Here is a 17,151-nt window from a genome sequence, read left to right on the forward strand (position 1 = left end):
CTTAACACATCTGTTGCAGAAATCAAAACTATACTGCAACAGTTGTTACAAGCTCAAAAGGCTACACCCACTGCTGCACCATCCGCAACATCTGATCCATCCGCTGCTGAGCTATGGCATCTGTTTCAACCTCTGTTTCACAAACAAAGACAATATGCAGATCAACAGCATGAAGTTCAACTTCAAATGGTCAGAAATGTTATGGAAGCTAGGTATAAAGATACTCAAGCAGATATCAAAGCCATTAAAGCTCATCTGCTTCAAACTACTGGCACTTCTCCTCCTTCAATCATTTATGTTGAAAATCCTGTTGATGTCAAAAAGTGGGAGAAAACTAAAGGGAAGAAGGGAAAAGAAGATGGTTTATACATGCCAACAGATCGAATGTCCAAACTTGTGGTAGAAATCCCAAGGCCAGATGGTTCCAAAAAGGTTGATGAGACTCAAAATGCATTTGCTGCATTAAAGGCAAACATGAAAGGATCTAAAAGGTTTGAGGAGGAGAAGAAAGTTTTGATGGAAAAAGAAGAGCATGGTACTTCTAAACCTAAAAGAAGACAGCCTGCCAGAAAAGTAAGTCAACGCAAAACCACACCTTCCAAAACCACCAAACAAACTCCTCAAATTCCCAAAAGTTCTTCTCATCAAACCTCCAAACCAACAAATGTTAAAACTCATGTTGTATCAACAGTTGTTGGTACTTAAGTTGTTTCAACAGATGTTATCTCAACAACTGCCATCACTACTACATCAACCCACACTCAATCCACTGTCATACCAAAAACAATATCACCACCACAAAAACCAGCTGCCAAAAAGCAGAAAATAACAGTTGACACATCAACTGTTGTAGTGACCACAGTGGTTGGAAAACCTGTTGTTTCAACAGCTGTTAATCAGATACCAACTACTTCAATCTCTGCCACTGAACCCATAAATACACCACCAACTTCTCCAAAGCACAAAAGGAGAAAGATAACAAACATTATACTGGAAGATGACACTTCCCCAACTCTAACATATACACAACCACTGTCCCTTGTCACCATTCCAAACCCTGTTCCATTATCTTCAGTTCAACTCTTCAATCAAAACACTGCCATTGACCCTGCAGGAGTACAATATCCTCTAGATCTTCCAACAGTCAGGGAGGAAATCAAATCCTTCTACTCTGAAGATGATCCTAAAAAGAGGAAACTCCCATCTGTTCAAGGTTATCCTTTGCCAAGAAATATAGAATAATATCTCAAAATAAAGGCCCAACAAGTAGAGGATATATCTAAAAGAGATACAGAGGGAAAGTCTGACAAAGAGATTCAAAGAAATTATCAATACCTGCTCAGTAAAGTTAGAACTTTAGAGCAGTTCTCAAAAGTCTTTTGTCAGAAATTATCAGAAAAAGATGATGAAAGCATGAGAAATTACTATCTTGAATACATAATAGCATACAAGAAGTACAGGGCAGAAAAGTATCAATACAAAGAATGGACCATCAGTGAACTGCAAGAGGAGACAGTCAGAATTCAGAAGATGATTCAGGACAAGGTAAAGCAAACTCCTCCGGTTTGGGCCAATTACAAGAAACATGTACCAGGAAGGACCTTGAAACTGAAAAGAATGAAAGAAGAGCTGATAACTGCTGATTATGGGTCAAGGAACCAAGTTACAAGGTGGAGAGAAGAAAAGGTGTTTGCTACCTACAAAAAGTTGGAAGAGTTAAGGAAGAGAGATCCCACTGCTCCTAAAAAGCCTGATTATCCGGAAGCAGTGGTTCCAGTCAAACAACAAAAATTGCCAATCAGGAGACCCACTGCTCCACATGCTAGCATCCTTTATCAAAGAAGGAAAGAAAAGCAGATGGATGAATTAACAAAAGAAAACAAGGCTCAAGAACATTACATCATCAAAATGGTTTTTCAGACATTTACGGAAGAAAAACAAGACTCAGCAGAATCTAAACTTTAAGTTTTTATACTCTAAACTTTAAGTATTTAATGACTGACTTATTTATTTATTTTATTTATAAGTCTATATAAATATAACTATAATCATCGTTTATATTTGTTATGCATGGTTTTCTAAGAAACCACCCGTGTTTGCCCAATCTAAACTTTAAGTTTGTTAGACATCTTTTATTAACTTTGTTAAATATCTTTTATATTTACTTATAGTTGTCTTTTAGCTATAATAAATAACACGTTTTGGTAAAATATCTATACACATATCTATATGTTCTGTCAATATGTGTTATGCATGATTTTCTAAGAAACGACCCGTGTTTGCACACGGGTCTTGCCGCTAGTATACTATAAAATAAAAGATACTAATCGGAGGACACTTGTCGTCGTATTAAGCCATATCTTATGGATAATTATTATTTTAGTTTAATCTATTCTAACTAATTGTAGATAACCCTCCTATTAAATATTATTTAGTTTAATAATAGATAACCCTCCGATTAAATATTATTTATTTTAGTAATTACTTATATATTTATCGATTTACTTCACTTAGTTCCACGATAGTTATATATATTTGTGATTTGAATGATATGAACAAGTGTAGTAAAATAAATTGAAATGGTTGAACCAACGAAGATGAGTTGAATGATATGAAAAGATGTATATATATTTTTTGAACTTCTTTTTAATTTTATGTATTTAATATACGGGCTCAATAAAGCTTAAACCGTTAAATCAAATTGGAACCAAACCATTTGTAACGGTTTGGTTTGGTTCGGTTTTAATTTTCAACGGTTCAGTTTCAATGTTCGATACTCAAAAACCGTTACTAGCGGTTTGGTTCACGGTTTGAAATAAAATCGTCAAAACCGGACCGTTAACACCCTTACAAACAGACGTATTCAAGTTCAAACATTCATTCAACTTATTAGTTAAAGAATATAGTTTCAAAATTCTTAAAGAGTAATTATAACTAATGCAATTATAATTAAAAAGGTTATAATGTATTTTATAAAAAAAATACTTTAAGAGTAGTAAGTAGAAGAATTGGGAAATAATACATGAATCGGAGAAATATGTAATTGATTGATGATATTAGAAAGGGGAAATATGTATATATTTATTTAATGGTTCATTAAGGGTAAAGTGATAATTCTAAGAGTAATTTTAATGAAAATGAGAAATATGTAATATATATAAGTTAGGGAGGGGAAAGATGTAATTGTTTTTTTTTTTTGGGAATACGTAATAATCCAACTTAGGAGGGGAAAATATGTAAAATTTTCAACTATATATTTGAACGTTTTGTTTAGTTTGATATCAAATAGATTTTAAACTTAAAATAAGATTAACTAATATTATTTATCATTTATACATTTACAGAGTTTTAAATAAAGGGTTAAATTTATTGAGACTTCGTTAACAAATTTTGCTACAACAGAATAATTTATTTATATCAATAGAAATCTAAATCTATACTATATAATAAAATATTAATGTGTGACACCTGTCGTTCATTGTAGTCATTTATTTTATGATTTTCTCGCCTCACTTCTAAATTTAATATATAAAATTACATTTATTAAAGCCGTACAATAAATGAGGTTTTTAAAGATATATTATTTTATTATTTAGTATATAAAATTCATTTATTCAACCGATTTAATACACGGGTTATAAACTAGTTGCCTTCCAAGTCGCAAGCCAATATATCGAAAATCAACTCCCATAGCGGTGACTGATGAGAAAACTCACAAATAAACCCTAATCCCAAAATATCACAATCCGATTTATTAATGAATAAAGAATAGAGTAATTCCCAAAATATTCCTTGATCAAATTCGTTTTTACGGAACCCTGAAGGCAGCAAGTATTTATTTGGTTATCTTCTACACGAAACCTGTGGTGGTTGCGGATTCTCGATTTCGCTTTCAGATTGGTTTTGCAGCAGCAGGAGAAGAGAATGGTTGATCCATTTCAAGCAGGTTTCGTCTTTTCAGATGCATGTTTGCTATACTTATTGTTACTACAGTTAAATTGTGACATTCTATTTCAAACGGGGCATTGAAATATATACCTTCTCAGTACCAATTGAAGTTGGACCTATATGCGCAATTACTTAATCAACTGAATTACTGCAACACTGTACAAAGTTTTGTTTAGGGCTGCAAACGAACCGAACGAATACGAACAAGTCCTTGTTCGTGTTCGTTTGTTAAGAAATATATTTGTTCATGAACGCTTACCGAACGAGATTTTATGTTCGTGTTTGTTTGTTAAGGAAATGAACTTGTTCATGTTCGTTTGTGTTTGTTTGTTAATTTTAGGCAACGAATGAAAACGAACAATGATGAACACAAATGAACAGAAAGTAATGTTCATGAACACAAATGGTGACAAGCGAACATAGACAAACATTCATGAACAAAATATATAATACATTGACACTTATTAAATATTTTATTTGTCGGAAAGTTGAAGTGTTTAAAATAAAATATAAAAGCTAAAAACACTAATAAACTATCGAACACAAACGAACACGTTACCGAAGGTTCTCGAACATAAATGAACGAACGCGCCCTCTGTTCATGTTTGTTCATTTAACTAAACGAATAAAATTTCTTGTTTGTGATCGTTTGTTTAATAAACGAACGAACACAAACGAACTTCCCGCCGAACAGTTCACGAACTGTTCGCCGAACATTTGTGATAGAACCCAAAATCAAACAAAACTTACTGATAGATTTATTGTTGTAAACTGAAATACTACAAGATAGAAGACCCGATTCGAGATGGGTTAATCTCCAAGAACAAAGGTATAGATACCCAATTAGATAATAATCATCAACCTAATCCCCAAAAACTAGAACAAAGATATAAATAAGCAATAATAGTAGTAATAACTGGCCCTTCAGCTCCCAAAAACCCATCAGTTTCCCTTTTTAATAACTGCTTTGACCCATTAATAAATCTGACCCTAATACCCACCCGTATAGGAATCGGGTTTGTATCAATTTGGTTCGGTTTTGTTCAATTCATTGCGATTGATTCTTGTTTTTGAAAATTCTGCTACAGATGCTCTTTATCTTATTTTCTGATTAGCGTTTTTGGTATGATTACGTTTTAGTTGACCGTGTGTTAGTTTAGGGGTATTATATTTATTACTGTTAGTTGAAGATAAAACTTTTGAATTTGGGTGTTTGTATCAGGCTTTGATGGTTTGCGCTAGCTACTATTCCATGTCTTTGTTAGGGGGGCTAAGAAAAAGTTCTTGGTCCCCCAATGTTTGAGGTGCAAGCTGAGACATGACTACTTTTATGTGAAAGATAATGAGCAATAGACTACTTTATAACCCGTTTGTTGGGGGACCTTTCCCATGCACTTTTAAGCAAAAACTCGTCAAATCTAAACCACCCAGAAAAGCTTGTCTTCCGCACGCCAAGAAACATGACTGGATATCTCATGGGATTCGGTATTGTGGAGAAAATGTTGAGATTTTATGGAAGAATATAGGATTAAGAAGTGGTTTCGTGGTGAAATCTGTCAAGGCGCCCTTCGCTAGAAACAAGACTCTCGTAAGGTCATTGGAGACAGTGTGGGCGGAAGGCTTGTTTGTATTTAGGTGTTCGGTATTTTGTGCTGTGGTATCAGGGGTGTGCTTGTTGTTATGGTATGGGCAGCGAAAAGCCAAGACATTGGTAGAATCAAAGCTTTTACCTTCGGTTTGTACAGCACTAAGCGGTTATATCCAACGTGACCTTCATTTTGGTAAAGTGAGAAGCATTTCTCCTTTGAGCATTACGTTGGAGTCGTGTTCAATTGGACCTCATAAGGAAGAGTTCTCATGTGGTGAGGTCCCCACGCTTAAATTACGTTTTCAGCCCTTTTCAAGTTTGAGGAGGGGAAAGATTGTAATCGATGCTGTTTTGTGTAATCCTACGCTGTTGGTTGCACAGAAAAGAAACTATTCTTGGTTAGGCATACCCTTTACTGATGCGGGGGTTTTGCAGAAGCACTTGTCGACTGAAGAAGGTATCGATAATCGTACGAGAACCAGGAGAATTGCTAGAGAGGAAACAGCAGCCCGTATGAATAGAGAAAGAGACGATGCTGCTCTAGAGGCTGCCAAAACAGGATATGTTATTTCCAATAATGAAGTACAAGGGGAAGGTGGTCATGGTGATGTTGTGAATAAAAATGTATTTTCGATGGATGAGAAACTGCGTTGGCAGGACCACCACTGCATGGATGCTGGTGTAGAGTATGATATGAAACATGCAGATTTAGAAAAATCATTTGGTGTGAATACACCAGTTGCAGGGGTGAAATTTTGGTCACCTGGTGGACCGTTAAAGCGTAAAAGAAGGAAAGTGGTTAACGACACTAATGATGGTATAGCTGCCAAAGAAAAAATTCTGGAGCAGAGTGCATCAGCAGCACTTGCATTCTTCCTGGATCCTAGCCTTGTTGACAAAAAAGACGAGAATCAGATTAGGGAATCATATTCTCATAATCAAATATTACAAGATGCTGATCCGGAAATCTCTGGATTAGAGAGAAAATCTCTTCTGGAAGGTGATTAACTGCTTACTTTCGTTATTTACATTCTTCTATCCGCACTAAACTTTTTCATTGTGACTAAAGGTGGCAATTTCAACCAATTTATATGAAAATGGGCCAACTTGGGGTGTGTATGTTTGATAACGGGTAAAATAGCTAGAAATGAAAAAGGGTAAAAGTGTGCATTCGAATTCATACAATCTCTTGTATATTTTTCTTTTAATTTATTTTTTTATGATACCGGTTTTTCAATCATTTATATTAACAAAGCCTTTTTTTGACAAAAAAAATATCGGTGGTTTAGCCTGCACAACCCAAATTTGATGTGTTACCCTAACATGTGTGTATCCTTGTGTTCAAAAGGTAACTTGACTCTTTGTAAATATTTACATGCGCCGATGTTACTGGTGATGACTTGAGGCTCCTAGTTCTGAATCTTGTGATACATCAGTCTCTATTTTTCTAGTATACATACGAAAGGTTGTTTTAATGATCTGGTATGATTTCATTTGTCCTTTCTAAAGGCAACACGAATGCCTGGAAGACGGCACGAGTTGAGTAGGAATATAGAGCTATGGTGGATATGTGATGTGAGAGATGACATGGGTTATGACTTAAGAGAGTCTTTATAGATTTGAGATTGATTACAGATAACTTGATGGGGCTTTAGTGTGATAGCCAGTCAATTATCCATGTAGCCAAGAATCATGTTTTTACGAGAGAACCAAAAGTCCAAAACATATTGAAGTTGATTGTCGGTTTATTAAAGACCGGATTTCGGGGACAAAGACTCCTCATCAATCTTGTTGGTCAGGACCAATATACCAAATATTAACTTCCAAACATTCTCACGAAACCATTACACAAATCGTTATGCCTTCTCTGATATAACCATGTACGTATATATCATATCTTGTTTTAAGTAAGTAATCTTTATGCTGTAGATGAAGACATGGATTCCAAGCAGCAGCTGAGCTCGTCTTTTCAAGGTTCAACTTACGCCAACGACAGGGGCACGGGAGATCTGTGGTCATCCTTAATAGTTGGTCCCATCCAAAAGATTAAGTCACTTATTATCCCGGAAGTTGAAAACATTGTTGGTGAGCTTGTTGAGGGGGCTAACGAGGAGAAAACAGTAGGGATTGAGAAAATGGTTCCTATTATTCTCGATTCTGTACATTTTAAAGGTGGAACATTACTGTTACTTGCATATGGTGACAATGAGCCAAGGTCGATTTCACTTCTGTTTGTTGATATCTTTTTAAATGATAACTATAGTGTTTACGGCTTAAGACTGGTATATTTCGATGCCTAGAGGCCAGCTGAAACTATAGGACAGTAAGAAACAATTTGAATGAATTGTAAGAAAACATGTCATCAGTGAAGTTTATGCACTTATGCGTTTAGAATTAGAATACATGTGCTCTGGGAAATCATGCTTCTTCCGATGATGGCATAAATAATCTCATAAGCTTATGCAGTGTTTCTGATGTATTTTTACAGAGAAATGGAGAATGCAAGTGGACATGTGAAGTTCCAAAATAATTACAGTCGCGTGCATGTACAGTTAAGTGGTAATTGTAAGATGTGGAGATCGGATGTAACATCTGAGGATGGTGGATGGTTGTCTACAGATGTTTTTGTGGACATATTGGAGCAAAAGTGGCATGCCAATCTTAAAGTTGTCAATCTCTTTGCTCCGGTAAGGTATATAATTAAGTTTGGCTGGTTAGGAAAATTACACAATATATCTTTTCTCTTCTGTTCAACCAAGTTATAAGGTTTCTCTATTTGTCGTGTGCAGCTCTTTGAAAGGATTCTAGAACTTCCTATTGCATTCTATGAAGGAAGAGCTAGTGGTGAGGTGATTCACTTGACAGACACTCTCTTTCTTTCTACATGTTCATAGTCATTGTTTCTTATACACTTTTTTTTTTAACTGGTCGTGTATCTATGATGCAGGTTCACATATGCATGTCAGAAGGAGAAAGTTTCCCAAATCTTCATGGGCAGCTTGATGTGACGGGTTTGGCTTTTCAAATATTCGATGCACCATCTTCATTTTCTGTATGTACCGACTTCTCTTTCGGTTCTTACTCACATATCATTTTTAGATTTGACAGATCTCTCTTTTCTTTGTAGGATATATCTGCGAGCTTATGTTTCCGGGCTCAACGTATATTTTTACACAACGCGAGTGGTTGGTTTGGCAAGGTTCCTTTAGAGGCTTCTGGAGATTTTGGAATTGAACCAGAGGAAGGAGAATTTCACCTTATGTGTCAGGTTCCTTCTGTGGAAGTGAATGATCTCATGAAAAGTTTCAAAATGAAACCTCTATTGTTTCCGGTATGTGCTTTTCTTTACAGTTTATTACCCTAGTCAGTTCATTTTTTTTTATTAAACTAGTTTGTAGATAAAGTAGAAAATAAGAATTAAGAGAATTTGCATGGTGACAGAAAGATAGAACGTTGATGAGGTGGTATGTAATCTTTGTTGTTTGCTTGGCAGTTGGCAGGGTGTGTGACAGCTGTTTTCAACTGTCAAGGGCCTTTGGATGCGCCTGTATTTGTCGGAAGTGGATTGGTATCAAGAAAAATGTCTAGTTGGGTTGCTGATAATGATGTTCCTACATCAGCAGCTTACGACGCAATCCTGAAAAATAAGGAGGCTGGTGCTGTCGCAGCATTTGACAGAGTCCCCTTGTCTTATGTATCAGCCAATTTCACTTTCAACACTGATAATTGCGTAAGTTGCTCGTCATCTCTCTCTCTCTTGCGTGCAAGTATGAGTCAAACATTCTTTAATCAGTACAACTTGTATACATTGCAGGTTGCAGATTTATATGGAATCAGAGCTACTCTTGTTGATGGCGGTGAAATTCGTGGGGCCGGGAACGCATGGATCTGTCCAGAGGTACTTACATCTGAACAAAAGACGAATCACATTGTAGCTATTTATGAAAAATAACATCCCTGGGTCTTTATCGCTATCTTCATACGTTTAACGTTTTCCTTTTGAAAGTTAATTGGATATTTTATATCTTTTCAGGGTGAGGTTGATGACACAGCAATGGATGTGAATTTTTCTGGAAGTTTATGCTTTGATAAAATAATGGATCAGTATGTCCCTGGTTACAATCATCTTATACCCTTTAAATTAGGGGATTTGAATGGAGAAACAAAACTCTCAGGCTCATTGCTCAAACCGTAAGGCTTCAACAACATTTTATTGTGTACACTATTATCAACTATGTGTGGCAACAATGACCTGTTCACTTACAGAAGTTCGGGTCTATTATCATTATTAATTGTTATATTATTATCATCATCATTATAGGAGATTCGATATTAAGTGGACTGCACCAAAAGCTGAAGGGTCGTTTGGAGATGCTCGAGGAGATATGATTATATCTCATGAATTCATCACCATTAGTTCTTCATCGGTTGCTTTTGAATTGTTTACCAAGGTTGAAACTTCGTATCCTTATGAAAACTGGTTAGATAGGAAAGAATTGGCTGTGATTATTGAAGGAGTGGAATTGGATCTACGTATGCGTGGTTTTGAGATTTTCAACTTGGTTTCCTCATCATTTGCATTTGATTCTCTACGCCCAATTCATCTTAAAACGACTGGACGAATCAAGTTTCAAGGAAAAGTTGTTAAGCCTGCTGCTGATGTGTCAAAGATTCTTGCTGGTGATGTTTCAATCACAGGACTTAAGTTAAATCAGTTGTTGCTAGCCCCTCAGTTAGCTGGACAGCTCAAAATTTCACCTGATTGTATTAAGGTAATTTTTTTTGTCCCAAATACATTAAATTTGAATGATCTCTGAAAGTTGTGATATGTGATGCAGTTAGATGCGACTGGTAGAGCAGATGAAAGTCTTGCAGTGGAAGTCAGTGGACCTCTGCAATCTTTTTCTGAGGACAACATAATTGGGACGAAGTTGTCATTTTCTCTTCTGAAGGGACAATTAAGGGCCAATGCGTTCTATCAACCTTTTCAGTCAATCAATCTAGAGGTACTTGCAGCACTTAGTGTAGGTAGTTAGATTATCTTCTAACTCGGATAAATAGAATTATTTAAGTATCATCGCTAACCCTTTAGGTCAATTTGATTCAGTTTTGTTGTATTCTTGTGAGCTCACATGTATAACCTGTGTGCAATAAGGTCCGGCATTTACCACTTGATGAACTGGAGCTGGCTTCACTTAGAGGAATGTTACAAAGGGTAAGCTCGTTTCTGTTAATTTTCATTGAATGCACTTGTAGACATATTTTTTTTTTTTTTTTTTTTTTTTGCATTTTAAACCAGCTAACGTAGTTGGAAATCAGCAAACATGTAAAAATAAACTGTATCTTTGTTTATTCCTGATTTGTTGCAGGCAGAAGTCCAAATCAATTTTGAGAAAAGAAGAGGTCATGGAATCTTATCTCTGCTGCATCCGAAATTCAGCGGTGTGTTGGGAGAAGCTCTAGACCTGGCTGCTAGATGGAGCGGTGACGTTGTTAGTACACAAACCTGATACTTTCTTTCAACTTCTTGCTATATGTTACCCATTCGTGTTTTTGTTACATAAAAAGTAACTAGGTTGGTAACTGTGCAGATAACTGTTGAAAAGGCTGCTTTGAAACAAAGCAATAGCGAGTATGAGCTTCAAGGTGAATACGTATTGCCTGGTTCAAGAGACGGGAAAAAAGAAAGAAGAAGAAGAGGGAGTGATATTGGGAGCGTCATATCTTCAATGGGTCGCTGGAGAATGAGGCTTGAGGTTCCTCGCGCTGAGATTGCTGAGATGCTTCCACTTGCCAGGCTTGTTTCGAGAACTACTGATCCAGCCCTTCAGTTCAGATCAAAGGTGAACTCACTCTTTATTGTTTATGTATATAAACCATATAATATTCTTCTTTTTAGATATTAATCTTCCATTTTGGTAGGATCTGTTTATGCAAAGCATACAGTCAGTGGGGATTGCTGCTGAAAGTCTCCAGAAGCTTCTTGAGGTAATTGTGTGTGTGTGTGTGTGTATATATTAATCCATAAAAGTCGGTGGAACAATATACTTTTCAGATTTTTGGATTTGAGGGCAGTAGTTTTTACCTTTTGCTTTTGGACACTTAATAACAATTACTATACTACTATATGATTAAATTATTTGATTAGAAATAAAATTGTGAGCATAGTAGGTGACTAGGTGATGACGATGGCTCTTGCCATATACACCTGTCTCAATCTCCATCTATTTAGAAATTTCTAAAACCTATATATTATATGTTTTTTTATACAATTTCAACAGCATATAAATGTATATAGCTTTTATGTTTATTACCGAGAGTTACCAACTTACCATTGGGTTGGTGGTTGATTGCATAACCTTTAAAGATTTTAGATATCGTGAGTGTGGATTAGTTGACCGTTCGTAAGCTATTAAAAATGAACTTGTTAAAAACTATTGTTTTTCCTTTGGAGTTTTTATATTTTCTTTTTATCCTAAAATACTCTTTAACATTGAGTTTTTCTTTCGACTCCTAGAGCAAGTGTCGCTACCATAAAGAAGCGAAACGATACCAACCGAACACCCGCTGCGAAGCGCGGGGTAATTATGCTAGTTATTAGTAATTTACTATTCACAAATTCTTATTGGACCTAAACCTGACCATACTATGTGTGACATCTTGATTAGCTGAACCTACTTATTAATACTTGAATAAAATTCACACACGAAATAGGATTTCAGCGTGTTTAAATACCGTCTTCTAGTGAATAGTTTCTACACTTGCAGGAAATCCGTGGGCATTCTACTCCGACGGATGAAGTTATTCTGGAAGAATTAAACCTTCCAGGTTTAGCCGAGCTTAAAGGCCGTTGGGGTGGATCTTTAGACGCAAGTGGCGGAGGCAATGGTGACACAATGGTAGGCCTATTATGTCTGTGTATGTATTATCTTTAATTATGTTACAAGAAAGAAATTTGTGTAATATCTCCTTGCTTATTGATTAATCTTGTACATATATCCTATGAAATGTGCAGGCAGAATTTGATTTTCAAGGGGAGGAATGGGAGTGGGGAGCTTATAAAACTCAGCGTGTCCTAGCAGCAGGTGCATACAGCAACGACGATGGGTTGCGCCTTGAGAAAATGTTCATTCAAAGAGATAATGCGACAATCCATGCTGACGGGACTTTGTTGGGGCCAAAAACCAATTTGCATTTTGCAGTTCTCAACTTTCCGGTTAGTCTAGTACCTACTCTAGTGCAGGTTCTAGAATCATCAGCAAACGAAGCTGCTGTTCATTCATTGAGGCAACTTTTAGCACCTATAAAAGGAATACTTTACATGGAAGGAGATCTTAGAGGAAGTTTAGCGAAACCTGAATGCGATGTGCAAGTAAGACTCCTCGATGGTGCCATTGGAGGCATTGATCTCGGACGCGCTGAAATTGTTGCGTCTTTGACGTCAACGAGCCGGTTTCTGTTTAATGCAAAGTTTGAACCTATCATACAAAATGGACATGTACACGTTCAAGGAAGCATCCCTCTCAATATTTTATTAGTCCAAGATGAAGAAAATCTTGAAAAAGACGATAAGAAAAATGAAGAAGCAAGTTGGGCTCCGTGGGGTGTTAAAGGGAAAAACGATGACAAGAAAGCAGCGTCTTGGAATGAACAAGGTTGGGATACGCAGTTGGCAGAGTCTCTTAAAGGTTTGCACTGGAACGTGTTGGATGTCGGTGAAGTTAGGGTTGATGCCGATGTTAAAGACGGTGGCATGATGTTGCTAACGGCTTTATCTCCTTACGCCAACTGGCTCAACGGGAGTGCTGAAGTTATGCTTCAGGTTGTTAACTAATTATGTAACATATCTAATAATAATCAACCTCTTCTAATACAATTGTTTAACGAGCACTTTTGTTTGTCTGTTTGCGATATTTAATAATAGGTGAGAGGTACTGTTGAACAACCGATTGTTGATGGGTCGGCATCTTTTCACAGGGCAACGATATCTTCACCTATACTTAGGCAACCGCTAACAAACTTTGGGGGCATAATTCTCATGGACTCTAATAGATTATGCATCAGATCTTTGGAAAGTAGGGTTAGCAGAAAAGGGAAGCTGTCGGTGAAAGGTAACCTACCCTTGAGGACAACCGAAGCGTCACTTGCTGATAAAATTGACTTAAAATGCGAAGTTTTGGAAGTACGAGCAAAGAATATGTTAAGTGGTCAGGTGGACTCCGAGCTGCAGGTAACGGGGTCTATACTGCAGCCAAACATATCTGGGAACATCAAATTGAGCCATGGAGAAGCTTATCTACCTCATGAGAAAGGTGCTGCTGCTATGAACCGTGAAGCATCAGATGCTTCAAGCATGCCAACTGGGGGATACAATCAAGTGGTTGCATCAAAATATGTTTCACGGTTCTTGAATTTGAAACCCACGGTTTTAAATACATCATTTCAGCAGCCTTCAGGTCCGTGTATCTTTCTTATTGTTATGTAAAAACTAAAGACACAACACTAAAGAAACCTTTCATTGTTTTTGTACAGGTAAAGAGGCCGAAGTAGTAGTAAAAAAAGGAACGGGACACTTAAATAGTAAACCAAAATTGGATATCCGGCTGACGGACTTGAAGCTGGTTCTTGGTCCCGAGTTGAGGATAGTTTATCCTTTAATTCTCAACTTTGCTGTGAGTGGTGAGCTTGAACTGAACGGTGTCGCTCACCCCAAGTTATTAAAACCCAAAGGTGTTTTAATGTTTGAGAATGGTGATGTCAACCTTGTTGCAACACAGGTTAGGCACTCATCTAGCAGTGATTAAAGTTATGTTTCTAAATGTTCTGTTAATTAATAATAATAAGAATGTCTTGCATTAGGTGCGACTGAAGCGAGAGCATTTGAATACTGCCAAGTTTGAGGCTGATTATGGATTAGATCCGATGCTGGACTTAGCTTTGGTTGGATCAGAGTGGCAGTTCAGGATTCAAAGTCGCGCAACAAAATGGCAGGATAGTTTGGTTGTCACATCCACACGTTCTGTTGAACAGGACGTTCTTTCACCCTCAGAGGTAGGTAGTATTAATAGTTGATGTTGGAACTGTTTGATTGCTTTCTGAACATATTTAATTAATCTTGTGTTGGAATGGAAGGCTGCTAGAGTGTTTGAGAGTCAATTGGCGGAATCTATCTTAGAAGGGGACGGTCAACTGGCGTTTAAAAAGCTTGCAACAGCGACACTTGAGACTCTAATGCCAAGAATAGAAGGGAAGGGTGAATTTGGGCATGCTAGATGGAGGCTTGTGTATGCACCACAGATCCCTAGCTTGCTTTCTGTTGATCCAACCGTTGATCCCCTTAAATCCTTAGCCAGCAATATTTCATTTGGTACAGAAGTCGAAGTCCAGTTGGGAAAACGCCTTCAGGTTTCTTTCTTTATTTGTTACTAGATATTATATTCTTATAGTCCTGGAGGTAGGTGGCGATTTTCATCTATTTACTTATGAATGGGATGGTACGGAGTGTGTTTCATCTCCAAGGGGCAAAATCAGTAAAATTAGCTTCAAAAAGAAATTGGCTAATGCATTAAATGGACATCCTAAATCTTTTTGAATCATAGAAGGTATGTAAAATCATATTTGACTTGACATGCTAAAGAAGTTGCCCTTATTTGACCAGACGGCTCAGTTTGCCACCTCTAGATTTGCTCACCCAAGAAAAGGGTTTCTCTCTCATCTTTGGTGTTACTTTGTGGCAGGCATCTGTGGTGAGACAGATGAAGGATTCAGAGATGGCAATGCAGTGGACATTGATCTACCAGCTTACGAGCAGATTACGCCTCCTTTTACAATCGGCTCCTTCCAAGCGTATGCTTTTTGAATACTCCACCACATCACAAGACTAGTTACCCGCGCTTTGTACATTCTTTTTTTTTTAATCATATGTCATTATTCTTTGGTTTGGATTCATTCTCACACCAAAACACGGGCGGGGAAAGATTAGCATAGAAGTAGGAACAAAGAATTTAAATTATGTCAATAGAAGCCGTGGATTTGTACTCAAGGGTGATGATTTTTGGATTTTGATCAGATCAGATCAGATCGGATCAAAGATAAGGTAGAAGTAGTTTGATGATTGCTGAGATTTCAAATGGAACCCGGGTTGGTCAGATGAGAAATGGTTTAAGTGGCTTTGTAAAAATGACAAAATGAGATGCAATAACTAGTTAGGGTCAAATTGGTTCTTCTTGCAGAAACACTTGTTGAATAATATCAAGCAAAATTGAATAGACAAGTATTAATGGTATCACGGATTAGGATCAAATACAAAGGATCCTAATTGTAAGAAGTGTAAGAAGGATTTATAAAGTGACAAGTGTCCAATAACCTAAAAAAACCTACTACACAAAAAAAACCCCACTATAAAAAAAAAAAGAAAAAACCCTTAAACATCCACCACCACCAAAAACCTAACCCCCCCCTCCCCCCCCCAAAAAAAAAAAAAAAAAAAAACACCCACCACCACCCAAAAACCTAACCCCCCCCCCTCCATAACCCATCTAAAACCAATTTTTTTTTGTTTGTCGAGAGAGGGGGGGGTTAGGTTTTTTTTTTGGTAGTGGTGGGTGTTTCGGATTTTTTTTAGGTTTTTGGGGGGTGTGTGTGTGGGGTTGGGTTTTTTTTTTTTTGGGGGAGGGGGGGGGGTGAAGGTTTAGGTTTTTGTGTGGTGGGATGGGGGTGGGTGTTTAGGTTTTGGGTGATGGTGTAGTGGGTTTAAGTTTTAGATTTTAGGTTATTAGACACTTGTCATTCTATAAATCTTTTTTACACTTGATGTGAATCTAAGTGTTTAAAGAATAATCTTAATGTAGCCTGTCTGCTGGGTGGAGATTTGAGATTGTTCACAAAAATAAATCATATTAGGTTTAAGGTAGACAGGGTTTTGTTTAGCAACTTGATAAGCCAATGATATACATCTTTTTCGATGCGTGTATTCTTCTATGAAAACCTTATTAACTGGATTAGGTATGGTAAATACGATATTGTATTAAAATCATATTTTCCATTATTAATAATTAGTAAATCAAAAATCTATATCTATAAAAAGGAGAAACCTCGATGACATAAGAAAAGCTGTTGTGCCAGCCATAGAGGCTGTCCAACAATGTCTTTCTTATGTCATTATTGCATCATAAGTCTTAATATATAAAATCACTTTAAAATTGATTTAAACATCTGCCATTAAAAAGTCTGCCCTTATTGATGTATTCATGTATACAAAATTCAAACCTCTGCCGTCAAAATCTCTGCCTAGAATTAAAATTCAAAATTCTGGCTCCAGTCCGACTGTTTCGACTGTTTTCAAGTAAGATTTATCATTTTTACATGATTACACAACGTTTTCCATTGCGATTTTCCACAAGAATCACTCCGATTTCATCCAAACTCTTTTGTTTTCAACTAAACTTCTTCTTTTTACAAAGAACTTCATCTTTTTCATAAAAACCGTTAACTTTTTCATCAAATCTTCTTACTTTATCACGGATCTACACTTAACCGAGTGTATTGGGCCTAGCTTCGGCTTCCTAAGTTAGAAATCTACAGATTTCACACTCACCAAGTGTTAGGTCTAAGTG

The 17,151-nt window shown here is 36.8% G+C and overlaps 1 protein-coding gene across 1 annotated transcript; it reads left to right on the plus strand.

Moving 5' to 3' along the window:
• The first annotated feature begins 3,673 nt into the window (after positions 1–3,673).
• On the plus strand, positions 3,674–15,684 carry LOC110872623 (protein TIC236, chloroplastic). Its single transcript, XM_022121466.2, has 23 exons — positions 3,674–3,946; positions 5,171–6,536; positions 7,466–7,751; positions 8,025–8,223; positions 8,326–8,385; positions 8,484–8,588; positions 8,664–8,867; positions 9,030–9,266; positions 9,351–9,434; positions 9,570–9,727; positions 9,858–10,308; positions 10,375–10,542; positions 10,692–10,751; positions 10,906–11,028; positions 11,128–11,379; positions 11,459–11,524; positions 12,304–12,435; positions 12,552–13,358; positions 13,461–13,992; positions 14,069–14,313; positions 14,396–14,587; positions 14,669–14,941; positions 15,274–15,684. Exons 2-23 carry the CDS (start codon positions 5,291–5,293, stop codon positions 15,418–15,420), a joined length of 6,027 nt encoding a protein of 2,008 aa, XP_021977158.1. The 5' UTR covers positions 3,674–3,946; positions 5,171–5,290; the 3' UTR covers positions 15,421–15,684.
• Positions 15,685–17,151: the final 1,467 nt, after the last annotated feature.

Source organism: Helianthus annuus, chromosome 12 (assembly GCF_002127325.2).
Source record: "Helianthus annuus cultivar XRQ/B chromosome 12, HanXRQr2.0-SUNRISE, whole genome shotgun sequence".
In the NCBI taxonomy this organism is placed as follows: domain Eukaryota; kingdom Viridiplantae; phylum Streptophyta; class Magnoliopsida; order Asterales; family Asteraceae; genus Helianthus; species Helianthus annuus.

Excerpts from the sequence above, each read along its gene's own strand:
- LOC110872623 (XM_022121466.2), top strand. The coding sequence starts at position 5,291 with ATGAGCAATAGACTACTTTATAACCCGTTTGTTGGGGGACCTTTCCCA. Across the intron at positions 9,267-9,350 it reads CTTTCAACACTGATAATTGC|GTTGCAGATTTATATGGAAT; the intron begins GTAAGTTGCTCG and ends TATACATTGCAG. Across the intron at positions 14,588-14,668 it reads ACGTTCTTTCACCCTCAGAG|GCTGCTAGAGTGTTTGAGAG; the intron begins GTAGGTAGTATT and ends TTGGAATGGAAG.